Source organism: Drosophila novamexicana, unplaced genomic scaffold (assembly GCF_003285875.2).
Source record: "Drosophila novamexicana strain 15010-1031.04,08,12 unplaced genomic scaffold, DnovRS2.1 tig00000462-arrow-pilon, whole genome shotgun sequence".
NCBI classification, from domain to species: Eukaryota; Metazoa; Arthropoda; class Insecta; order Diptera; family Drosophilidae; genus Drosophila; species Drosophila novamexicana.
Genome location: NW_020824806.1, coordinates 472,868 through 499,520, shown reverse-complemented (window position 1 = coordinate 499,520; position 26,653 = coordinate 472,868). Strand labels below are relative to the sequence as shown.

Genomic DNA, 26,653 nt, shown 5'->3' with positions numbered 1-26,653 from the left:
TGAACCGGATTTTGAAGTTTTCACCCGAATTTTGAAGCTAGCGCAATTTGCCGTGTACTTGGGATGTACGCAAGCTCTTTATTTGTGTTTTTTTTTCTCTCTCTCTTCTTCTTCTTCTAGATTGTTTAAATGTAAATGCGGCCTCACCTTTGAGCGACGCAGCCCTCTGCCCCCCCTCGCCGCAGTTGCCAATGCCCGACTTCACAGCTGTTTGCTTTGGTTGTTAGTTGTGCCAAAATTCATAGGAAAAACATTCAACGTGAAAAATTCAAATCTCTGCATCTTGCTGTTGTTGCTCTTTATTTTTACGAGCTTGTTTTTTGTTTTTTTTTGGATATGTTGTAATCACTTTTATGCATTTCCCTCTTTTAATTTCAATTATCTGGCATCGCGCGTCTCTCTCTCTCTCTCTCTGTCTCTGTCTCTCTCTGGGCCCAACCAGATTTCGAAAGCTTAATTCAACTGGTCTCCATTTTTGCGCCAACTTGAACTGGGATTTACCCACCCACCCCCCCTCTGCTGCCCTGCCCTCCCACTGACGCGTGGTCAGTTTTATTTATATTGTAGATTTTTCCACAAAATCAGAGCCTGATAATTGCCGCTGTTTATTTTGACTTCACTTGGGCCATAAAATAAACGTACATAAAGATATATTTTATATTTTTTGTTATTTATTGTCATTTGTGTTCGCACTTTAATGGCATTGACGTGAGCTTCTAGAACTCTCAACTCAATTGCAGTTCAATGGGTCAGTTCGGCTTAAATCTAGACAATTCAACTCTTGGCCCTCGGGCTCTAATGAAAGCTAATGAATTACTGGACACTTGCTGTGATATAACTTTTATGTTAATTTGTGTATAATAATGCACAGCTCAGCTGATTTATCATATCATCAACAACAAATTTAACAACCTCTTGTTTGGATGCTTGTTGCAAAATGTTTAAATTGGGACACATTTTTGCCGGCAGCCACAGGATGATAATTTGCGAGTCTGCGGAAACCGGCAATTTCTGTCCAATTGGCCAATTCGAGTGTTTGTTTTGCTAACAAGTTTTTATGCCAAAAAATTTGAATATTTAACTGGACTTGACTTTTTTCTAAATCCAGTTTTAATTTTTAATATTTATGGCAAAGTATATTTTGAATATGTCAAATTTCAATTTAAAAATGTTCCTTCGCCTTTTTATGCCCTTGTGCAGGGTATTTATATTTTGTCATAAAACATGTAACGCATAGGAGGAGACATCTTTGTCTCCTTAAAGGATATATACTCTAGATCGGCATCAACTGACTGATTTGATATCATATCTGATATCACTATATAGAAGTCATAGGAACAATCGGTCGAAAAGCGAATTTATATGGAAACCTTTGTTATTTATCAAACTATCTTAATCGTATATATACAAAATCGTATCATTATCGCAACACTATATCATATAGCTGCTATAGGAACGATCGGTCAAAAATGCTGCTTCCCAAGATATTTTCGTTAAACTCAGCATTGATGAGCTTCACTATTCTCACATATCTGCTAAAGGCAAATGTCTACAGGGTATTAAATCTTTGGCATGCCGAACTTATCCTTACTTCTTCGTTTCAATTATTTTCTTACTCAAATGATCTTGCAAATTAAAACAATTTTTTTTTAAATATTTCTGATGTGCAATTTGATAATAAAATCTTATTTGTCATTATCATAAAATTTGGGCTAAAAAATGTCCGTCATTAAATTTGGAAAAAAAATTGTTTACATTAACACGTCAAACTTTTTTGCAAATTTAAACAAATTTTTTGATAACTTATCTTATTGAACTGGGCTTAATTTATTTTGAAAAAAATATATGGACTATTTGAATATTTATTTTTTTCAATTTTCCCAAGGAAAAAACATAATTTTTAATAATTAAATCTGGAAGTTTTGTCTTTTAACGTTGAATCAGTAATATTTCTGCAAATATTCTGCTCACGTTTTCCAACACTTATAGTATATATTTATATGTATATGTATGTGCATATAGCTAGGTTAAGCGTTGCCCAATTGCCACACGGGTGTTACAATATTACGGTCAGAGCGGCATTTGGCTTATGCAAATGGAAAGTGCCAGAGAGCGAATGTCAACAGACGATCTCAGAAAGAGAGAGAGAGTGAGGGAGAGGGAGAGGGAGAGAGAGGTCGTCTTGGGTGGGGCATGCAAAAGGGTTGCTCGCCTTGAAATCAGACAGTGGCAGGGGCAACATGCGCAAAAGTTCAGGTTCAGGAAACAGAAAATAAACAAAACCGAAAACGAAAACGAAAGAAAACGAAAAAGAGCAAAAAATAAAAACAGATGAAACACGAAAGAAAACAAAAACCTGATGAAGCACAACAGAAAAAAGCAAACAGAAACAGATAAAGGTAAAAATAAATCTTGGGACTGAGATCTTAAGTGTGTGGTACGTGCGCAGGTTTTCATTGCCAATATACTTATGCATATATATATGTGTATGTGTGTGTGTGGGTGAGTGTGTGAGTGTATCTGTCTGTAATTGTGGACTAGGAATCAAAGTGCCGCGACCTCACGTCAAGTCAAGTCGCCGGCTCAAAGGCCCTGAGATTGTATTGAGGGTTTCGGGCATAGGCTCCTCCTCCACCCCCCCCTTTCGCTGACATTGTGACAGATAAGGTGAAATGAGAGGCAAATTCGATGTGCAACCAATCGTAATTACATACATTATCATTATCATTATCATTATCATTATTATTAGTATTATTGTTCCTATTGCTATTGCTGATAAGCACAGCCGATGAGGTGATCCGTGTCTAAAGCTACGTAGCTAAACCTAAAACGTATCTATAAGATACACGCACGTGTCTGTGACTATTTGACAGACTTGGGATCATGTTGTGGTTGCGGATTCAATACGGTCTCCAGCTGTACATCGGGCCCGCCGCCCAGCTTGCGATAGAGCTCGCCGTAGCTGCGACTCCGGCTGACGCGTCGCACCAGACTGAGCAGGGACCAGAGGGCGAGGAACAGCTGCAGGGCCATCAGCACCGGCTGCAGCCTGGGCAGCCAGACGACATTGAAGCGTATCATCAGGAGCACAAAGCCGGGCAGATGATCCATGTCCTAAAAGACAAATTGTCAGAGCTGTCGCGGGAAGATTGGTTTTCTAGATTTGCAGCTACTTACGAATTCGTACCAGAAGACAGGCAAAATCATGTTGCGCAGCTTTTGCAGCTTCGGGCTGAAGCTCTTGAAGTCCGGCAGCGGCGTATTGGACTGAAAGCGATATTTCTCATTGATGGGCACGCCCATGATGGGCTCCAGCAGCAGATAGGGCTCATGCTCCTCGGCATTGGGATTGAGGCCCTCGAAATGCTGGCGCCAATCGTAGCTGCTGCCATAGAAATGCGGCATCGAGAATGCCGACGGCGCATCATCTGCAAGCGCAAAACTCAATGTGAATGCCCGTCAGCATCAAAGTGGACGAACGGATCGCACTTACTTATCACGCACTTGGAGACGTCGAACATGCCGCGCGGCAGCCGGACACCATATGTGCTGTCCATGCAGGCGGGCGCCGACTCGTTGGCCTGGAGCAGGGCATAGCGATAGGCTTGCAGGCCGTCGTGCATCTGATCCCGTTGATAGTGCAACGGGAGGACGCGACAGGACTCGCTGGCCACGATGCGCAGAGGCGTGTCCCGCTGCACAAAGGGCGGATATAGGGAATTGTCCAAGGTGCCGACGACATTGATCGGACAGCTCTCGTCCGGCTCTGAGCGGCTGCGTTTCAGCCGCTCCTGGATCAGTTGCTCGTCGTTGAGGCTTTGTATGCGGAAGAAGTTCTCGATGCCCGGCTCGGGGCCAATATTCACCGTGTACACCTCCTCCTTCTCCTTGAGTGCCTGTGCGAAATAGGGAGAAGGAGAGTTTATGGGGTGAATCTTTCGCCCGCCCGACTACTTACATTGAAAAGCGTGCCACAGTTGGTGTCCAGCTTTATCACCTTGCCAATGGCCTCCAGCGAGGGTCGCGTGTACTCCCAGAGAAAATAATAAACGCTGCCCGGCAGAAAGACCGGCTCGGCAATGGTCAACGGATTGAAGCCCATCCAGGCGAAGGGCATCTCGCTGTATTTGGCGGCGGCTCCGATCAGCACGCTATTGAACTGGACGATGGTCTGGTTGAGTATGTCCGGCGAGACGCTCTCCTCGGGCACGAACTCGACATGGCGATAGCGATGCTTGCGATAGGTCACACTCGTCTCCGTCCGATTGAGCACATCGTTGTAGCCCACAATCTTGTAGACAATGGGTCCCACCTGCTGCAGCTTGACCCTCGCGTCGCGTCCGCTCATAAACTCCTCCGCATTTGTCACATTGAACACGTAGCTCTTCAGCTTGCCAAAGGGTGAGTTCACCCAGCTGTCCATTGTGGGCATCTCCTCGCGGAAACGCACCTGCTCGACGGTGAGCGCATCGCGATAGCTAATGCTCCAGGAGATCAGAAACAAATACACATTCAATACACAGAAGATGGCAAGTGCCGCGATCTTCAACCAGAAGCTATTGTTGGCCATGATCAGCCTCGGATCTGGAGCAGGAGTCTGTTGTGCGTCCGCGTTGGCGAAATCACGCGATTCGTTTGATTTCAATAACTAATCGCTTTTTCGTATTTCCATCATTTTTAAATAACATTTTTTGTTGCCTTACAATATGACTTATCGCGAGGTCCCTTCCTCTTAGGCCTGTTTGAAAACGAAACGAAGCTACAAAAAAAATATCAAGCAAATAAAACAAGCAAGTAAAAGTGATCAGCCCAACTAAGCTAGCATATACCCTAGCTTAGTTAAATGTTCCCATGGAACTCTGTTGTTCCTCGAGTTATCTACCAGAAATTTATGGGACAACATGATGTTATGCTGAAATATTTGTGTACCACATTTCAAGATGTTTTGGTAAAGAGTTCTTGCATATTTTAAAGCGATATTTGGCTTTAAGCTGGAAATATATATATATATCAGATTTGGCTTCTTTTGGCATAATAAGCCAAGCAAATATCTAGATATTTTCTTATGGGTTCTGCAAGTTATTTGTTTCGATTACTGGGACTGAGATTAAATCTCAGTCGAACTATGCTAGAGCTAGTACCCTATTTTTGTTGGATGTTCCCACGGAACTCTGTTGTTTCTTGAGTTATCTATCAGAAATTTTAAACATAGCTTGGTAGTATGTCGAATTAAATGTATACTAAATTTCAAGAAGGTTTGCTAAAGAATACTTGAACATTTCTAAGCTATATTTGACTTAAGGCTGGAAATATCTAACAATGAAAGCTGTGGCATTTGAAATTGCTTAGCCTGGGGTTTTATAAGTTTAAGTTAACGTTTTCTTAGAAATTCTGTAATTTCTTTTTATCGATTCATGGCCCTGGACTTTAAGTATGTAAAGCCAGCTTGATATAAGATGTAAGGCAAAGACAACATTTGCTTATGTTAATCAACCCATTTGAGGCGTTTGCCTTTGTACAGGGTATCAGAATAACAGAAAGGTTATCAGCTGAAGCTGAGCTCAAATTTGAGGCTGATGCCAAGTTAGAGGCTAAGGCATATTTTGATCTGAGCTTAGTTAGTTATACTTTCCAACTCTTAACACACATAGGGCACAGCTTATACAACCCATTTGTGTCGTTTGCCTTTGTACAGGGTATCAGAATAACAGAAAGGCTATCAGCTGAAGCTGAGGCCAAACACGCTCTGCTGGCGGCTAGCGGCTAGCGGCTAGCGGCTGTCGCAATGGTTGAAGATAACACCCTCAACTCCTGACCCGAGCATAGAATTTACGCAAATCGTATTTAAATTTATGTTATTTAAGATTAACTTTTATGGGTCTGGGTCTCCCGCGTGGCAGCAGCGGCAGCCAGTCAATGCACCTGGCACCCAAAATGTGCATTTTATATTTTTAGCATAACTTCGCTGTCAATGCTCGACCAGATCAGCAGATCGCCAGATCAGCAGATCAGCAGCTCCGACAGATCAGCAGATTCTCAGCTCTGGGCATGTGAATGGGTGTGAGGGCTGGCCGGCTGCTTAGTGGGACGCGTTGTTATCAGGCACAGACAGCGGCGCTTATCAGCTCTCGGCTGGTGGACTGCACTTGCCCTCGCTAGTGTGTTCCGTTTGGCCCGACCACAGTGAACTGTTATTATGATGACAGCTCGTCTTCGTCTAGGTGCGTCTGGACCGGCCAGAGATCCGGTCTGGCGTGTGAAATCGTTGCCATTTGCGAGGTGAACACTTGACACCTTTTTGGGTGCCAAAATATTAACCTGGCATTAAATTTGAATTTATAACTAATAAAATTGGGCTATACAAAAAAATATGCGAATGTGCTTTAGTTGGACAACTAGCGTACACCCTGTACTTCACTGTGTTTTGGAATATGTTTAAGTAACATGTTACATTGCTTAAAATATTCTATTTATTTGAAGTTTTCGGACTGATCCATTCTTATCAGGATTTTTGTAATATTTTATAAATGAGTTGTAAGGCTCAAAAGTTTTTTATAGACAAGTTAAAGAACTTTTTTCATTTTTATGCACAACTAAAAACAATATAATTTTGGTTTAGTTCATAGTTTTCTCAACTTCATAGAATCGGACAATTAATTAAGCCTAATTAAAAAGCACTAAGCCTAATTCAAGGTCGATATTTGTTTTTAGATTCAAACCCAAATCAGTTTTGATTTAAGAGCGTATTGCGCTTGATTCGGTTTAATGTATGCTCTGCATGAGATGGCAAAGTACTCTGATAAGTGACTTTCTGGCTCTTGAGCAATTAAATATTCCGTGCATTCCGAGAAACTGTGTCTGGGATTGAGAGTAACAGGGCGGGAGCAAGTATCTTGAGGATCGTTTTTCGATAACCCAAAGATTTATTGATAGTCTCTTTGATTGAGATACTTCTATATTCAGATATGAATACATAAAAGCTTCCTATGTCCGTGCCGTTCATTTCGCTTAAGAGTTAAGACAATAATAACTAAATAGACTACATTTAACTTCCTTACAGGCAGAAGAAAGTGTTAATACATACGGACAGACAGATAGACAGACAGACAGACATGGCTAGATCGACTCGGCTATTGCTGCTGATCAAGAATGTATATACTTTATGGGGTCGCAGATGCTTCCTGCTGCCTTTTACATACATTTGCACAAATACATTATATCACTTTTAGGGTATAATAAGGAGGCACATTTGGTTCCATTGTTATTCAGCCTGAAGGCCTGTTCTACTATATACCACTCTATCAGAGTACAACCCTCGTCAAAGCTGAGGCAATAATAAATCAATAGACTAGAGTTAACGCCTTAAACGATATAGCAGCAGCTCAGGATCAAGCCCCTGGAGTATCTTTTCGCAGGTTACTCGGGTTCTTTGATAATCACCCGGAAGAGTCGGTTTGATTGAGATACTACTACTTATATCAGATATGGATATAGTTATATATGTGTAAATTATTATATTGATTTTAAATATGATTCTATATGGTTTTAAATGCCGTTCACACCTCTTAAAAGCTGAGATAATAATAAATCAATAGACTAAATAGACTTAACTTGGTAATATATTCGATATATTCAAGTGATACTCTCTACCTACTCCTCTTTGGAGAAAGTTTTTGATTCCTACACAAAATAAAAAAAATTAAGAAACTTAATTGTATGCAATAAACAATAAGCATTTGCTGTCGTTGTCTTGTTACCAAAATAAAATATAGAATTGCGATTATAAAGTAGCCATATTTTATATGTAGAATAAAAGCAATTAATTGATTTTTGGCAAAGCCAAACCAACTCTCTCGGAGCATTAGGCAGAGCCTTAGAAGGTGAGCATAACGATAATTGCAATTTCTAGCTATTTGTGGAAAAATGTTGGGTTTGGTTTTTGTTTTTATGTGCCTAATTAAAATAATAGCGTAATTTATTGTACACATTAGAGTCATATACATTATACAGATATATATATATATAGAGATACGATACGATACGTTACGATACGATATACATACACACATACACATATAGATATTATATTATATTAGATATATAATATTATTGATTCTGCTGTAGTTCGCTTTGAGACGCATCGCACAGACTTTTGGTCTAATCAAGCACATTTATATGGGGAACGGGAACTTGAGAGAATCGTTTTTTTTTCGCATTTTTTTGTCATTTTATTTATTTGTGTTTAGGTTTTTGTGACTTATTTGGACATGTGCCCTAATAATGCACAGGTTTAATTAGTTTTTTTCTTTTTTTTTTTCGCTTCCTTCTTCCTTTAGTGACATAGAATTTGGCCAGCTGCCCAGGCTGGGTTAATAATAACAAAAATTTGAGACTTATAGCGACGATCACGACCGTAGACAGACTAACAGCTAATATACTTGAAATTTTAATAACGATTACATAAGTACTTACAACGAGGACCTATCATACATAGAATATATGCATAAGTACATACACATAAGTCTTCCCAGCTCCATTTGTTCTAGACTACATTCGCATACGCGAGCGCGTTTCCTGGTTAAAAAACAAGAATCCATCATTTTAACACTTAACGCGCCTTGAGGGGGCCCCCCTTATAAAAATCAAATCAAACGAACAAACAAACAAACAAACGAAGAACAACAACAAGGGCAACATGTTAATATCGCGCATTGTTGGGATTGTTGTCCTTGTTCTGCTTCTTGTTCATGTCCACCTGTGCGGTGGCCAAATAGTTCGAACCCTCCAAATGCAGCGTGCTCTGCCTGTGCGAATTGCGTATCAAACAGAATGTGGACAGCAGGAGCAGGATCACGCCCAGGACGCACAGCACCAGTATAAGAATCACACGGATTTTCGGCGGAATCGTTTCAGCGAAACGCATCAAATCCGTTACCTCATCCGGCAGCGAATCGATGCCCTCCTCAAACCACAAAATGGGGAATATGATGTCCGGAAAATTGGCCACCTGCTTGATGTCAAACACCTGGCTGACAGCCAAATTGATCTGGATGCGGGCGCGCACGCTCAAAGTGGTGCCCATTTTCTAGACGATAGGAGGAGGTGGAGCGGGTGTTAGCGGGATTAGCTGGATAAGTTGGTAAAGACATGCTTACGGGCTGCACATCAAAGTAGAACTGATGCTGCTCCTTCTCCGGCGGGGAAATGCCGTCAACCTGGGTCCGCAGACTATCATCGGCCAGATAGAAATGCGGGAAGCTCAGCATGATGGGCGAGTCTACAAAATGGAGCAAGGATTAGGAGCAGGCATTCATTGGCAGCTAAAACCGTTTACCGTATTGACACAGCGACACGTTAAAGAGGCCGTTGGGTGAGCAGGAGGGCTTGCCGGCCGGGCAGTAGCACATGTTATCCGGATGGCTATCGACATCGGCGAACACCCACTCCGGCGGTGTGAAGCGATAGCCGGGCACCTCGTTGGAGGTCATCACCTCCTGCTCGAAGACCAGCGGCAGCAAACGGCACAGATCCTTGTCGTACACCTCCAGCACCCGATCCTTTGTGATGTGCGGCGGAAAGATGGAGCCATCGGTGCCGCTCAACCGATTGCACTCGTCCGTTGTCCAGTGCGGCAAATGTGTGCGTCCATTGAACTTGTCAATGATGCCATAATGATTGATATTGTCGGTGCCCGTGAAGACGGTGACGCGATCCGATGAGGTGCCGTTCTTGCCGTACAGCAGGCCGAACTCCTCGTACGGCAGCTTCTGCTCCTTGGGTACCACATCCTTGGCCAGCTTGAGCAGCGGATCCTCGTAGCCCCAGAGCAGTTGGCCCACAGAGACCTGCACAAACGGCTTGATCTTCAGTATGTCCATAATGCTGGCCATGGCCAGGCGCAGAAATCTGTCGAGCATGGGCAATTGGGATTTCAATTTGGGCAAGCTTTTATTGTAGTTCAAAATTGTGACTCACCTGGCTGCATGTTTGCTCTGCGAGGTGGCGCTCAGCATGGGTATGTTGGGCACAATGACCACATCATCTTCGGGGCCGGCGGACAGATCTTCGCGGAACTTGTAGATCTTGCGCAGATTGTAGCTCAGCGTGCCATTGTCATGCTCCACAATGTTTACCTTTTCCCACGTCTCGCTGCAAGTGGCCACAATTACATTTCAGTTGGGATTGATGGGGCACCGACTCACCTGTAGACATAGGGTCCCACCTCGTCGACAATGGCCCTGGAGCCGTTGCTCAGAAAATCATCGGCATTTGTCACATTGTAAACGTACAAACTGATGCGCGGCTCCACGGGCGGCTTGGCCCACCAGCCAAAGGTCTTGGAGCCGGGTCGCAGCGCGATCATGCGATCAATGATCGCATTGATCAGCACCGAAAATTGGCATGCAACCAGAACGCCGGCAATTATCAAAACAGCGCCAATGCCAATTGTAATCCCTGAAAGTTCAACAACAACAACAAATTCCATTTAACAAGCGAGCCCAACAATCGCACAGCTGAGTCAGCTGAGAGAATCGGTTGGAATTATGCAGCCAATGCACGTACTGAACCCCAGTGAAGGGCTGTAAAACGATATGAGATCAAATCTTACAGATGCGTTTCTCGGAGCTGAATCACAAAGAAATACTCTGGCAATAAATCATAGAGCATCAAATGGGCGGGGTTGTCAAGGCCAAGCCACAGCTTGGCTTCTTACAAGTCTGGAAATTACAACTCTTTAGGCTTCTTCTCTGATGAATCACAATCTGCTTAATGCAGAACTTTATACAATAATAGATCGTAATCGTACTCTAATAAGTCTAGACCAAACTTTATCTCGCTTTAAGCTGCCGATTTGCTAATTCTACTAAAACTAGGCAATTAGTCGTGATCAAACTTAAGTTTATCTCGTTTGAAGCTATTTAAAAGTCTTCTAAGCTAGTCAATTAGTCGAAACCAATCTTAAATTTGTCTTGTTTTAACCTGCCGCTTTGCTAATTCTTCCAAAAATAGTCAATTAGTCGAGCCCAAACTTAATTTTATCTTATTTTAAGCTGCCGCTTTTCTAATTCTTCTGATTCAGAAAAAAGTTTCACTGGCTTACAGATGTAATCGTAGATTTGTATATAAATAGCCTAAGAGCTGAATCATTGTATTACACAGAACATGAAGCTTACATCTGAGAATTAGTCAATTTCAAATTGAAATAGGGCTTATCGAATTGTTTTACAGTTGAGTTAGCTAATTGGTTAACCAAAGACTCAAGCTTGAAGTTGAGTTTGAGTTTCTTTTGAATCACAATCCAATTAACAATATCTTTTAATTGATCTGTGAATAATGCAGATATATCTATATGGATGTAAGTCCAATAAATAATAGTCCTAATGTCTGTTAAGAATTTGTATACATATTTTTCATATGAGAATGAAAACTTCTTTAGATTTCTTTACGAACGTATTCGATAAGCTTGTAGATAAGTTTCTAGCAAAGTTTTGATATCTAAGCACGCGCCATCTGAGATAGATTGAATATAAGTCTAGTTTATCTGCATTAACTTATCTAAAAGTTGATTCCGTGATTCTTCTTAATACATTTGTTAATGTCTTCGAGCTCATCTTGGCTTCTCATCTGATCTTTCAACTTTAAGCTGCTGTTCTCTTAATTAATTCAACTTATACAATCGAATTAAATTCCACAATAACACGGCCTGCAATTAGCTATTAATCATCTGATTGAATAATTACATAAATTAAAGGTTTTTATTTTGTTTTTGTTTGGCACAATAGTTGGCTAGTTTTTCCTGAAAGTCGACTTATCAAAATGCATTTATTAAAGCTTAACTAACTCAAATACCAGTTATGCGTCCACATAACACTTGAAGTCAGATCTCGATATTAATTGTATTTATCCAACATATATATTCTTGTCTTTGAAACTCTAGACTTGCGTACTCGATTCGAATTACATATTTACGAAATTTCAGAACGCAATAAATTTTCGAATGATTCATCAAGAATGTGTGAAAACAAAAACTTGACGCCGGGTAAACATCAATATAGCTGACTGGTAGAATAACTGTCTAGCTTGGTGTAAAAGACCTTCACAGAGCGTCACAATGTCAAGAAAGCGCCGAACAAAACCATCTTCAAAGTGTTCAAGCTATGCAAATACCTGTATATATATGTTTATATAAATAACGTGTGTATCTCCCATGGAATCAATTAGAATTCGAAATTGACATACCAGTATAACCAGTCATAGGAAACCACAAATCCATTGGCATGTGTTCCATAAGATTGTGTCTAGCTATTCACTTGGTAATAATTGAATTTGATTTCAATACAATACGGAAATAATCTGGGCTCTTATATAAATGACACCCCTATTAACTATCTTGCCGGAATGTAACATAACTTTACCTAATGCGAAGATATGTATTCTATGACTACAATTTCTTTTGCCTTAATCATTATTTAAAGTGCATCTTTAGACATCTGGCAACCCCCAAATGTTTCACTAGCTTGTTAAGTTGGCTGCGGCAAAGTCTCTGCATATTGATTGATTGTTACGTCTGAGCAATAAAACCCACAATAACATTTAAGTTTAATGACGAAATTAATTCACAAGTTCTACGATTAGTTTTATTTTAATTGCAATCGTTTTGCTATGTCGGCTTTTATAAGTCTGTGACTGATTGAATTTCTTTTCAATACAATACGGAAACAAGCCGCAATATTTTATAATTAACCTGCATTGAGTAAACGCGTTTAGGAAAATAACTTAGCATTGCTTGATGATACGAAGGGAGGGACTTAACGATTTATTTGAGCTATTGATATTGCAAGCCGTCTGGCAGCACCAAAAAGCTTCACTAGCTTTTGAAGATGGCTGCGCCTGATCCTTTGTAAAAAAGTTACGTTACTTTGAGATTAACTGTCTGTGCAAACAATTGAATTTAAATTCAATACAATACGGAATTCATCTGGGTTTTAATGGGAATGGCATTTCATTTTATTTCATTCGTCAAAATCGGATGAGATTTGGCCGAGATATGGGGGTGGTAAATTTTGACCCATGTCTATATAAGAATCTTGAGGTAAGATTTGGACATGAATTTCGACCAAAAAATCGGTGTCGAGATTTGAATGCCAGATTAATCTAGAGGGAAAACCATGAAGAAATAGTCAAACTTCGTGAAAATCGGATGAGATTTGGCCGAGATATGGGGGTGGTAAATTTTGACCCATGTCTATATACGAATCTTGGGGTAAGATTTGGACATGAATTTCGACTAAAAAATCGGTGTCGAGATTTGATTGCCACATTAATCTAGAGGGCAAACCATGAAGAAAAAGTCAAACTTCGTGAAAATCGAATGAGATTTGGCCGAGATATGGGGGTGGTAAATTTTGACCCATGTCTATATACGAATCTTGAGGTAAGATTTGGACATGAATTTCGACCAAAAAATCGGTGTCGAGATTTGAATGCCAGATTAATCTAGAGGGAAAACCATGAAGAAATAGTCAAACTTCGTGAAAATCGGATGCGATTTGGCCGAGATATGGGGGTGGTAAATTTTGACCCATGTCTATATACGAATCTTGGGGTAAGATTTGGACATGAATTTCGACTAAAAAATCGGTGTCGAGATTTGATTGCCACATTAATCTAGAGGGAAAACCATGAAGAAAAAGTCAAACTTCGTGAAAATCGAATGAGATTTGGCCGAGATATGGGGGTGGTAAATTTTGACCCATGTCTATATACGAATCTTGAGGTAAGATTTGGACATGAATTTCGACCAAAAAATCGGTGTCGAGATTTGAATGCCAGATTAATCTAGAGGGAAAACCATGAAGAAATAGTCAAACTTCGTGAAAATCGGATGAGATTTGGCCGAGATATGGGGGTGGTAAATTTTGACCCATGTCTATATACGAATCTTGAGGTAAGATTTGGACATGAATTTCGACCAAAAAATCGGTGTCGAGATTTGAAAGCCACATTAATCTAGAGGGAAAACCATGAAGAAAAAGCCAAACTTCGTGAAAATCGGATGAGATTTGGCCGAGATATGGGGGTGGTAAATTTTGACCCATGTCTATATACGAATCTTGGGGTAAGATTTGGACATGAATTTCGACTAAAAAATCGGTGTCGAGATTTGATTGCCACATTAATCTAGAGGGAAAACCATGAAGAAAAAGTCAAACTTCGTGAAAATCGAATGAGATTTGGCCGAGATATGGGGGTGGTAAATTTTGACACATGTCTATATACGAATCTTGAGGTAAGATTTGGACATGAATTTCGACCAAAAAATCGGTGTCGAGATTTGAATGCCACATTAATCTAGAGGGAAAACCATGAAGAAAAAGCCAAACTTCGTGAAAATCGGATGAGATTTGGCCGAGATATGGGGGTGGTAAATTTTGACCCATGTCTATATACGAATCTTGGGGTAAGATTTGGACATGAATTTCGACTAAAAAATCGGTGTCGAGATTTGAATGCCACATTAATCTAGAGGGAAAACCATGAAGAAAAAGCCAAACTTCGTGAAAATCGGATGAGATTTGGCCGAGATATGCGGGTGGTATATTTTGACCCATGTCTATATACGAATCTTGGGGTAAGATTTGGACATGAATTTCGACTAAAAAATCGGTGTCGAGATTTGATTGCCACAATAATCTAGAGGGAAAACCATGAAGAAAAAGCCAAACTTCGTGAAAATCGGATGAGATTTGGCCGAGATATGGGGGTGGTAAATTTTGACCCATGTCTATATACGAATCTTGGGGTAAGATTTGGACATGAAGTTCGACCAAAAAATCGGTGTCGAGATTTGAATGCCAGATTAATCTAAAGGGAAAACCATGAAGAAAAAGCCAAACTTCGTGAAAATCGGATGAGATTTGGCCGAGATATGGGGGTGGTAAATTTTGACACATGTCTATATACGAATCTTGAGGTAAGATTTGGACATGAATTTCGACCAAAAAATCGGTGTCGAGATTTGAATGCCACATTAATCTAGAGGGAAAACCATGAAGAAAAAGCCAAACTTCGTGAAAATCGGATGAGATTTGGCCGAGATATGGGGGTGGTAAATTTTGACCCATGTCTATATACGAATCTTAAGGTAAGATTTGGACATGAATTTCGACCAAAAAATCGGTGTCGAGATTTGAATGCCACATTAATCTAGAGGGAAAACCATGAAGAAAAAGCCAAACTTCGTGAAAATCTGATGAGATTTGGCCGAGATATGGGGGTGGTAAATTTTGACACATGTCTATATACGAATCTTGAGGTAAGATTTGGACATGAATTTCGACCAAAAAATCGGTGTCGAGATTTGAATGCCACATTAATCTAGAGGGAAAACCATGAAGAAAAGGCCAAACTTCGAGAAAATCGGATGAGATTTGGCCGAGATATGGGGGTGGTAAATTTTGACCCATGTCTATATACGAATCTTGGGGTAAGATTTGGACATGAATTTCGACTAAAAAATCGGTGTCGAGATTTGATTGCCACATTAATCTAGAGGGAAAACCATGAAGAAAAAGCCAAACTTCGTGAAAATCGGATGAGATTTGGCCGAGATATGGGGGTGGTAAATTTTGACCCATGTCTATATACGAATCTTGGGGTAAGATTTGGACATGAATTTCGACTAAAAAATCGGTGTCGAGATTTGATTGCCACATTAATCTAGAGGGAAAACCATGAAGAAAAAGCCAAACTTCGTGAAAATCGGATGAGATTTGGCCGAGATATGGGGGTGGTAAATTTTGACCCATGTCTATATACGAATCTTAAGGTAAGATTTGGACATGAATTTCGACCAAAAAATCGGTGTCGAGATTTGAATGCCACATTAATCTAGAGGGAAAACCATGAAGAAAAAGCCAAACTTCGAGAAAATCGGATGAGATTTGGCCGAGATATGGGGGTGGTAAATTTTGACCCATGTCTATATATGAATCTTGGGGTAAGATTTGGACATGAATTTCGACTAAAAAATCGGTGTCGAGATTTGATTGCCACATTAATCTAGAGGGAAAACCATGAAGAAAAAGCCAAACTTCGTGAAAATCGGATGAGATTTGGCCGAGATATGGGGGTGGTAAATTTTGACCCATGTCTATATACGACTCTTGGGGTAAGATTTGGACATGAATTTCGACTAAAAAATCGGTGTCGAGATTTGATTGCCACATTAATCTAGAGGAAAAACCATGAAGAAAAAGCCAAACTTCGAGAAAATCGGATGAGATTTGGCCGAGATATGGGGGTGGTAAATTTTGACCCATGTCTATATACGAATCTTGGGGTAAGATTTGGACATGAAGTTCGACCAAAAAATCGGTGTCGAGTTTTGAATGCCACATTAATCTAGAGGGAAAACCATGAAGAAAAAGCCAAACTTCGTGAAAATCGGATGAGATTTGGCCGAGATATGGGGGTGGTAAATTTTGACCCATGTCTATATACGAATCTTGGGGTAAGATTTGGACATGAATTTCGACTAAAAAATCGGTGTCGAGATTTGATTGCCACAATAATCTAGAGGGAAAACCATGAAGAAAAAGCCAAACTTCGTGAAAATCGGATGAGATTTGGCCGAGATATGGGGGTGGTAAATTTTGACCCATGTCTATATACGAATCTTGGGGTAAGATTTGTACATGAATTTCGACTAAAAAATCGGTGTCGAGATTTGATTGCCACAATAATCTAGAGGGAAAACCATGAAGAAAAAGCCAAACTTCGTGAAAATCGGATGAGATTTGGCCGAGATATGGGGGTGGTAAATTTTGACCCATGTCTATATACGAATCTTGGGGTAAGATTTGGACATGAATTTCGACCAAAAAAACGGTGTCGAGATTTGAATGCCAGATTAATCTAAAGGGAAAACCATGAAGAAAAAGCCAAACTTCGTGAAAATCGGATGAGATTTGGCCGAGATATGGGGGTGGTAAATTTTGACCCATGTCTATATACGAATCTTAAGGTAAGATTTGGACATGAATTTCGACCAAAAAATCGGTGTCGAGGTTTGAATGCCACATTAATCTAGAGGGAAAACCATGAAGAAAAAGCCAAACTTCGTGAAAATCGGATGAGATTTGGCCGAGATATGGGGGTGGTAAATTTTGACCCATGTCTATATACGAATCTTGGGGTAAGATTTGGACATGAATTTCGACTAAAAAATCGGTGTCGAGATTTGAATGCCACATTAATCTAGAGGGAAAACCATGAAGAAAAAGCCAAACTTCGTGAAAATCGGATGAGATTTGGCCGAGATATGGGGGTGGTAAATTTTGACACATGTCTATATACGAATCTTGAGGTAAGATTTGGACATGAATTTCGACCAAAAAATCGGTGTCGAGATTTGAATGCCACAATAATCTAGAGGGAAAACCATGAAGAAAAAGCCAAACTTCGTGAAAATCGGATGAGATTTGGCCGAGATATGGGGGTGGTAAATTTTGACACATGTCTATATACGAATCTTGGGGTAAGATTTGGACATGAAGTTCGACCAAAAAATCGGTGTCGAGATTTAAATGCCACATTAATCTAGAGGGAAAACCATGAAGAAAAAGCCAAACTTCGTGAAAATCGGATGAGATTTGGCCGAGATATAGGGGTGGTAAATTTTGACCCATGTCTATATACGAATCTTGGGGTAAGATTTGGACATGAATTTCGACTAAAAAATCGGTGTCGAGATTTGATTGCCACAATAATCTAGAGGGAAAACCATGAAGAAAAAGCCAAACTTCGAGAAAATCGGATGAGATTTGGCCGAGATATGGGGGTGGTAAATTTTGACCCATGTCTATATACGAATCTTGGGGTAAGATTTGGACATGAAGTTCGACCAAAAAATCGGTGTCGAGATTTAAATGCCACATTAATCTAGAGGGAAAACCATGAAGAAAAAGCCAAACTTCGTGAAAATCGGATGAGATTTGGCCGAGATATAGGGGTGGTAAATTTTGACCCATGTCTATATACGAATCTTGGGGTAAGATTTGCACATGAAGTTCGACCAAAAAATCGGTGTCGAGATTTGAGTGCCAGATTAATCTAAAGGGAAAACCATGAAGAAAATGCCAAACTTCGTGAAAATCGGATGAGATTTGGCCGAGATATGGGGGTGGTAAATTTTGACCCATGTCTATATACGAATCTTGGGGTAAGATTTGGACATGAATTTCAACCAAAAAATCGGTGTCGAGATTTGAATGCCAGATTAATCTAAAGGGAAAACCATGAAGAAAAAGCCAAACTTCGTGAAAATCGGATGAGATTTGGCCGGGATATGGGGGTGGTAAATTTTGACCCATGTCTATATACGAATCTTGGGGTAAGATTTGGACATGAATTTCAACCAAAAAATCGGTGTCGAGATTTGAATGCCAGATTAATCTAAAGGGAAAACCATGAAGAAAAAGCCAAACTTCGTGAAAATCGGATGAGATTTGGCCGAGATATGGGGGTGGTAAATTTCAAACGCAGCTAATTCAGCTGGCAAGACCAATAAGCTATAAACTTTTATCTACATTTAAATACGGCTTACTTGTCCAAACTATTGATTGATGAATAATGGAATTTCAAATTAACTTCAAATGTATGCTGTTTTCCTTGCCCTCTACAAATGATAACCTTAGCCATCTGGCAACGCCACGCAATGCGAGGCTATTAAGTTGGCTGCGCTTAAACCAGTTTTATGTGCAATTCAACATAACCTTCAAATTTGCTTATAAAATTGACTAGTTTAATTTGTTTTGAATCTACTTACACCATTTGCGCAGATATGTGCTGGATAGTTTGGTGCAGAGTTTGTGTTTGGGTCCGTTCATGTTGTTGTCAAATGTGATGCGCCTTCAGGTTCTGTACTAAAAAAGCAGAAATTATTAAAAAAAAAGATAGCACAACGATTAAAAAAATCTCGTTTTAATAAAAAAAAAAAAGGAATGAATCGTAAACTCGGCTGGTTTATGAAAGTCAAGTCTAGGAATGCATATAGACATATGAGATGTTGATTGCCGGGCAAAGTTTGAGAGCTTTGACGACGATGATGATGATGATGATGATGATGATGATGATGATGATCTTGCTTATGATGATTGTTATTATTATTATTGTCGTATAGATGTCTTAGGTTCTATATGCACAGGTCTAAAGTGTAGCGCAGTCAAGTTTAACTTGTTAAGAGAGGGCCACGCTCCGAACCTCAAACTCAGACACGTTTCTGGGCGAGCTGGCCTTGTGTTTTGTGTGTTGTGTATTGTTTATGTATTTTGTTTTATATTTTCTTCAGTTTTGTCCATTTATCAGACGACAATTTAAATACTCCCTCTCTCTCTGTCTCTCTTTCTCTTTTGTTATTTTTTTGCTTTTAAGAACCTTGCCAGTCAGCATTAATCTTTGGCTCTTGCCTAAAGTGCCTGACATAAGTATTGTTTTCTATAGTTTTCTAGAGCTTTTTCAACAATTTTGTAAACGTTTACAAATGAGTTGTTCGCGCTAAACGCTTTGTTGTTGTTGACAATGGGCCTAGACTCGACTGGGGGCGGGGGCACATGGATAGAGTCCACATGGAAGCCGCCGCTTAACCTCCGACTTTGACTCCAACTTCAGCTCCGACTTCCAGCCACATCGTTGGGGCAATTAAAAAAAAAATGTTGTTGCCGTAACGCTGAGCGTCTTAATAGCCAGGCTCGAGATACATGAGCGTATACGCATACGCATATATTAAAAAAAAATAATGTTAAGAAAATAAAAAAAAAAAAACTTAATTTTAATTTTGGCAAACACCTTGACCGAGGCCAGGGCCTCAACATTGTTGTTGTTGTTGAGCCATAATTTCTATAAAGCATTGCCTGTTTGCTTTTAAAATGCTTTATTATTGACAATTGCAGGCACAGGCATATCATAAAACATTCGACAAAAAAAATTGACTTTGATGAATACATTTATTAGCCCGGCCATTTGCAAGCGCCGCACGAAACAATAGAAAATTTGAACAACGAAAATTGTTAATTGGCAGTGCGTCAATTTGCCATTTTATCTAGTTGTTAACAATCAAGATCTTTTTCACTAAGCGGAATGCAGTTGAAACTTAAAACTTAAAAGTTCTTACAGCCACGTCAAGGTGGCGTCTATGGGCCCAAAGCTTATCACACACACAAGCTCGAGGCATTGTATCTATGGGATACCTGATCAAATGTATCTGCAGCTTGTTTACGGCCAACTCTGCTTGGCAATTGTACAATTGGCTTATGGGCACGTTTCAGTTACGCGTTGGGAAAACGCATATCTGCGTGTCGGGCTGGTTTCTGTTTATTTGCGGTTAAACAGCAATTGACCATGTTGCGGAAATGCTCGACTACCAAGCCACAGCTTTATGTTTTCTTTTAGCTGCATTTTTTTGTAGTTGCTGCTTGACATACCCTGTACTTGGGCGTTGACTGAAGAGCAGACTGTAGGCATTTATTTGTTCGGTACTTTACAAATTTCGTACAGGGTATCCTTAAGTTGGTAGAGCATATCTGACAGACAGCTAATCAGACAGTAAAACAGCTAAGGAATACCAAGTCTGGCACAGGGTAAATTACAGTCATGCTTAAGCCAGGTTAACTTATTGCAGGGTATCTATAGTCTAGTATACTGTAAGCATTAGAACTAAACACAGCAACAATTCGTGCAGAAAAATCCTAAAATGTGCAGTAAATTTTGAAGAAGTAATTCCGTACAGGGTATCTAACAAACTTTGTTTCGGAGTCAAAAAAGATTAATACAGGGTATATTTTTGTTGAGCTTACAATTGTAACTAGTCAGTTGCCAGTAGTCACAATACCCAGAAATCTAAAGGAGTTGTAGTTAAGAACATTTGTTACAGGGTATCTGTTACTTTTGGGAAGGGTAACTAATAATGCGGTATATAATAAGTATGAGACTAGTGCAACAGAATAGAAGTTGATATAGAACTTCTGGCGGTCTGTTAGACAGTAAATATGAGAGCTGCAGTGAGCAAAACATTTGCAGGGTATCTGAGAGTCTAGTATTTAAAAGAATTTAAGAGCGCATTTTTTTTTTAGTCTAATAAAGTGCTAAATTAGTATCGGAGCTATATTTATGAAAAGTGGGCTTAGGGCATCTTAAACTCTGCTACAGGGTATCTCCCAGTGTGGAATACAGTTTATGTCACGATAGAGTAGGTCTAAGGTTTCTTAAAGCCTAGTACAGGGTATCTAACAGCGTGTAATACAATTACTGTCACAATACTCAAAAGGAAGCATCTTTATGTCTAGTAGTTAGCAAATACCCGATTGTCTTTTTCACAGGGTATCTTTTACTTCCTCAAACTGGAGACCAGTTCTTAGTTAATAAAAGAGCCATAGCTAGCAATACTTTTTACAGAGTATCTTTCACTTCAATAAGTTTGATTTAAACTGTTTTTTTAAATGTTGTACTTTGAGCCATAGACAGACACACACACAAGCACACACACACACATACAGCCGCACACACACACCTGAGTTGGCTCGCGTATTTCACAGAGTTTTGTGCGCTCTGAAGGTCGCCCCTGCTGTTAGATACAATAAAAACGCAGCTCAGATACAAATACACGCGCATCCAACAGTTATTGACGCCAGAATGCCAAAAACTTGGGCCACGTCCAGCTCCACCTGTGCGCACGCAGTCGACGTCTTTATGCGTATTGAATAGTAATTAACTAATAATTATTATTTTGTGCGCTTCTCGGTTGACACTCGGCTCATAATCATTTGCGGGTCCCCAAAACATTGAGCCAGCCCATAAATCAGCCAACAAATTGCTTTGGCCAATGAATTTTAAAATGCTTTTGGCCACAGTTGTTTTTTTTTTTGCACCTTGTCTTTTTTTTGAAAACTGGCATGTGCGAGTTCATTGAATGCCAATGCGAGCTGCAAAATCGCAAGCATATCGTATATGATATGCAATATATAGAAATTGTGTTTTGTTAGCCGCTTTGATTAGAAATCGCAAAAAGATGATTGTCGAAGCCAGGTGATATTCTGTGGAATGGCCTGCAATGTTTATACAGAAATAACTGAGCATTATGAAAGTCTATATATATATATATATACAGGTGTACTGTTGCCAAGCCCTGACCCGCTGCGATAACAGCTGTTTCTTATCAGCAAAAGAATTAACAAGAACGATAAAACTTGCACATGCTGCAGCTTTTAAAGCAAGACTCCTGAGCGCATGCAGTCATAGCAGCCAGCCTGTGTCTGTCACAGCCTTTATCTATGTACAAAGCTGTTTGTTCTGACTGATTAGACTGCAGCTGCTGCTAGTGGAAGTGGGAAATTCACCAAACTCCAACTGGAATTAGCTGGATAAGCGAAATATACAACTTGTTTGTTGAATATTCAAGGGAAAGAAGAGCTAGGTTCAAGTTAACGGACATGATCTATTGAACTTAAAGCAAGCAACTAAGTCTGCTCTTAATAAGCGCTAATTTTTAATAGCAGGAACTAGCGCATTTTTGTTTGTTTTAACGCTGCGCCTTAAGCTAGGCAATAAATGTTGACTTAGAAATTCTTATCGGAGCCAACTTTCTTCAAATGTTCATCAGCAACTGATGTAATCAGTTAAGCATAATTATTGTATTTCCATTTCTAGTAATTGTATTTGCTGCTGCTGCTGCTGTTGGTGTTTTTTTTTAATTAACAACTGTTGGGCGTTTAGCGTGAAATCGCTTTTTTGCACTTAACCAGAACCCAGCTTCAATAGAAAACTTACTTTCTAAATGAACTGCTGAGTGGCTAACTAGCTGCACGCGCTGCGAGAATCGAGCTGAAAGTGGAGCCGAGCTTCGAGAGCGAGTTGCAATCAATGCCAGCAGCCGCATGATGCCGCATAATTTCACTGCGTTTAAAACAACAACAACAGCAGCAGCAGCAGTAGCAGCAGCAGTAGCAGTAGCAGTAGCAGTAGCTGCTACTTAGTGTAAACAATTACCCTGACCCAATTTTGGAGGCAAATTTGTTGTTGCTGCCGCTGACACTGGCCGGGCCAAAAACTGAGCGACGAGCTGTTGACAATTTTTGTTTTATTTAAAGTTTTTTTCATTTTTAATTTTTGTCTGTTGCTTTTGTTTTTGGTTGCATTTGATAATAGCCACAATAAAGTGATTTAAAATTGCCATATTTTTTTTTTTTTTTTTTGGTTATTTTTGAAGTGAAACAATGGCGTGTCTCAGTGACAACTGGAGTTCCATCTTGGCAGTAGGTCAGTTTTTGTGCTTGTTGCCGCAACATGTTATTTAAGTTATAACTGTTAACAACAAAGAGCGCGACAATTGTCGCAGCGCACGCAATTTTTACAAAATGAATCATTTTAACGGTGCCGCAAGCTCTGCCATAAGGGCTTTTACTTTGCCGGATAAGCGTGCGCACACGCTCGTTCTCTCTCTTTCTCTCTCTCTCTCCTCTGTTCCGTCGCTCTCTTTCCGATAAAACGGATATTTGGGAGCTTGGCATTGGTTATGTGGTCAGCGCTTTGGCCAGCTCGTGTATTTATTTATTTAATGTTGTGCGCGCTACACTTTGATTTTGATGTTTAGCTTTTATTTCGTTTTCGAGTGGCTGCTGCTGCTGCTGCTTCTTCTTCGTGTGGCGTCAACAGCGAAATTTCACTTTTTCCACATAAGTAATCATAAAAACTATGCACGTACAAATACAACTGAACGTCAAATGCATGTGTGCGTGTGTGTGTGTGTGTGTGTGTGTGTGTGTGTGCAGATACACATGTATCTTAATGATTTTCCGCTTTGGCAGCGACGCTCTTAAAGTCAATAGGCATGTTCATTTGGTTTCATTTGGCTGGGCCTACTGGCAAGGTCTTGCGCCATGATATCTACAGCTATATACATATATATTCATATATAAATATATGTATATATGTAATTGTGTTTGTTTTGGCCATATCGATGTGGCATATTATGTATCTTGGCCAGTTTGCAACTTTTACTGCGCTGGAATGCGACCACTGTGCGCGGTGGGCAAGTGTAAGTACACTTGTTGCCCGCTTCGATATTTTTTGTGAAAGACACAAAACAGGCAAAAGGCAAAAGACAAACGCCAGCAGCAGCAGCAGCAGCAAACACAACAGCAACAACAACAACAACAACAACAGCAAGGCGACCGCAGGCATTTCAAAATAGTAAAAATTAACACATAGACAAACAACACTCACACACACACACAGACACACACACACACACACACGCACACTTAGAGCGAGCACGAGTCGGGCTTTGACAGTGTGTGTTATATGCAATCAAGATTCTTGGCTTTAATTTAAGTTGAACGCACCCGGCAAACGGCAAACGGCAACGGGAAACGGCTAACGGCAAACGGCAACGACTTGAACGCTAGCAAAGCCGCTGAGTAACTGAAGACTTGAAATGCGCGCACTTCGAAAGATGTTTAGACGGCGGCCACCAAGTCGCATTCGCAGTCGCCGTCGCTGTCGACGTCGCTGTCGCCGTCGCAGTCGCTGTTGCAAAAGCTCAAGCTCAGCTTGAATTGCGACAAAAAACCAGATAAACAGGTAACAGCGCGAACGGTCAGCGACGTCGGCGTCAAAAGCGAGCGTAAGCTTCGGTGCTCAGCGATCGCTGCGTTGGGTGGAGTGCAGCGTAAAAGCTCGCCTCGCACAATGCAACTGATAAAAGCTCGCATGAATGCCGTTGTCTTGCATGTTGGTTGTTGTTGTTGCTGCGGCGCGTGCTTCGTTGCTGCGCTGCTTTTGCTATTTGTTGTATTTTGTGTGCTTGTTTTTGTTTTTTGTTTTTTTTTTGTTTCATGTGCGCTGATAAAAACAAGTTTGTTGCTTGCATTGAAGTCTTTCGTTTCGTTTCGTTTCATTTTATGCTGTCGATTCCAAAACGTGCAACGACAACAAACATATCTTTGATTTCCACATACACGCAAATGATTATATGCCCAAAAACAAGTAAATGACTCACATTTGTTGTCGCTTGTTGTTGCTTGTTGTTGTTGCTTTTGCGAAACAGACAAAAATAACAGCAAGAATTTATGCGGCAACTACAAATTACAACAACAAATGTTGCTATAACTCTTGCTGCTTGTTGTTGTTGTCCAACTTGACACAAGCCTCGCCATTGCGCAAGGTTGCATTAAGATTTGTTCGCTCTTTTTGTTGTTTCTGTTGTTGTTGTTGTTGTGTCACTCTTGCAACGTATTTACCCTAGAATCGCAATCTTGAATAAATATCTTAAATCTTAACATAAATATTGAAAAAATGTCCATGCACATTTGCTGTGGAAATAACACGCAGTCAGCTGCCATGGAAAAACAGAAATTAAAACAGAAAAAACAAAACCTAAAAAAAAAAAAAACTAGTTGCATTTGCATTGCAGTTGGGCTGGAAATTGTACAGGAAATAGAATACACAAAGTGCTGTACTTGGAGCTAAAAGTGTTTGCCCAAGCGCCGCACGGGTATTTCGTATTAACTCTCACAAGCTTAGTGAGAACAACTATATTAAGTACTACGCAGAATTTGCTTTGCATATTAAGTCGCTCTTTTTTTTCAAAGCATTTTTTCCCCAGCAGTTGTCGCATTTCCAGAAACTCTGGGAAACTCTGTCGGCCCATGAGTAAGGTTTTCGAAAAATTATCCAACTTTGCCACGGCTGCTGCAAGGTTAATTGGCAGACGGCGACCTTGAACTACATCGATGACACCCAGACGCACACACACACACATACACTGTTACGCCTATTCAAGCCACAAATGCCCCAACTCTAAGCGCATTACGACTTTGTATGCGAATAAGGCTAACCGGGTTGCATGCGACCTTTCTGTTTATGTAAACTGACATACAAAATGGCGCGCATTTGTTTTAACGATCTCATAAATATTAAAGGCAATAAACAAAAAACTGGCCACGTTTGGCCAAAGACCAAATACCCTTTAATGATATATAAACATAGAAATCGATTCGAATTTCCATGCACTTAGCTTAAGATATCTTTTTTGGAGAATCAACAATTATTTGGATGCCATTTCTATTGAATATGGACCAAAATTAAATGTTCCCTCCAGTTTTAGCTAATTGTGAAGAAGAATCTCAATAATTTTCGATGTAAATGTAAAATATAGGCATATTCAGGCATGTGTGCCTATTATTCTGGCCACGAGTGTGCTGGCCATTCGCCTGGCAACAGTTTAAGCCCGAAATGCCCTCCCATTTTCCATAAACAAAGCGCTTTAAATCAACAGACGGACAGCTTGAGCTGGAACATACAACTTGACTTCACTTTAGGTGACAACAATTTTGGATAAACCCTTTTGGCGAAGTGTATATAATAAACGAATGGGCCATGGGCTTGCGTGCTATCAATTGCCCAGGTAAGGCGGCACAGCAGCAGGTACAATTAGAGTCAGAATTTTCAAACTTACGAAGCAGAATATCGCAGCAAACTCGCATTATGAATCATAAATAGGCATACCCAACGTCTCCTCGTATAGACACCAGAATTTTGAATTTGAATATGTGGGTAAAAAATCGTTTGTTTTTAGATAAACTTTTTGAAACTATTT

The 26,653-nt window shown here is 40.2% G+C and overlaps 2 protein-coding genes across 4 annotated transcripts; both read right to left on the bottom strand.

Annotated features, from left to right (window-relative positions):
* Positions 1–2,687: 2,687 nt before the first annotated feature.
* LOC115760986 (scavenger receptor class B member 1) lies at positions 2,688–5,265 on the bottom strand. Its single transcript, XM_030702594.1, has 4 exons — positions 3,959–5,265; positions 3,494–3,896; positions 3,178–3,428; positions 2,688–3,114 (listed from the first exon to the last, which is right to left on the bottom strand). The coding sequence occupies exons 1-4, from the start codon at positions 4,568–4,570 to the stop codon at positions 2,863–2,865; spliced, it is 1,518 nt and encodes a 505-aa protein (XP_030558454.1). The 5' UTR covers positions 4,571–5,265; the 3' UTR covers positions 2,688–2,862.
* A 2,937-nt stretch (positions 5,266–8,202) lies between these two features.
* On the bottom strand, positions 8,203–26,653 carry LOC115760985 (scavenger receptor class B member 1). 3 transcript variants are annotated; one of them, XM_030702592.1, is made up of 7 exons: positions 24,399–24,480; positions 18,830–18,921; positions 10,203–10,455; positions 9,976–10,149; positions 9,335–9,906; positions 9,156–9,277; positions 8,203–9,085 (listed from the first exon to the last, which is right to left on the bottom strand). In XM_030702592.1, the coding sequence occupies exons 2-7, from the start codon at positions 18,888–18,890 to the stop codon at positions 8,699–8,701; spliced, it is 1,569 nt and encodes a 522-aa protein (XP_030558452.1). In that variant the 5' UTR covers positions 18,891–18,921; positions 24,399–24,480; the 3' UTR covers positions 8,203–8,698. The 3 variants fall into 3 exon arrangements, with proteins under 3 accessions (XP_030558452.1, XP_030558451.1, XP_030558453.1); XM_030702591.1 differs by having other exon boundaries at positions 18,830–18,926; positions 24,399–24,475; XM_030702593.1 differs by lacking the exons at positions 18,830–18,921; positions 24,399–24,480 and adding an exon at positions 26,513–26,653.

What these genes read in the sequence shown, in the direction of transcription:
- LOC115760986 (XM_030702594.1), bottom strand. Translation starts at nt 4,570, where the DNA reads ATGGCCAACAATAGCTTCTGGTTGAAGATCGCGGCACTTGCCATCTTC. An exon ending in ACTGTGGCACGCTTTTCAAT is followed by an intron (nt 3,897 to 3,958) that starts GTAAGTAGTCGG and finishes TATTTCGCACAG; the next exon opens with GCACTCAAGGAGAAGGAGGA. An exon ending in CTGTCTTCTGGTACGAATTC is followed by an intron (nt 3,115 to 3,177) that starts GTAAGTAGCTGC and finishes TTTGTCTTTTAG; the next exon opens with GACATGGATCATCTGCCCGG.
- LOC115760985 (XM_030702592.1), bottom strand. Translation starts at nt 18,890, where the DNA reads ATGAACGGACCCAAACACAAACTCTGCACCAAACTATCCAGCACATAT. An exon ending in CAGAGCAAACATGCAGCCAG is followed by an intron (nt 9,907 to 9,975) that starts GTGAGTCACAAT and finishes CATGCTCGACAG; the next exon opens with ATTTCTGCGCCTGGCCATGG. An exon ending in CGTGTCGCTGTGTCAATACG is followed by an intron (nt 9,278 to 9,334) that starts GTAAACGGTTTT and finishes TCCATTTTGTAG; the next exon opens with ACTCGCCCATCATGCTGAGC.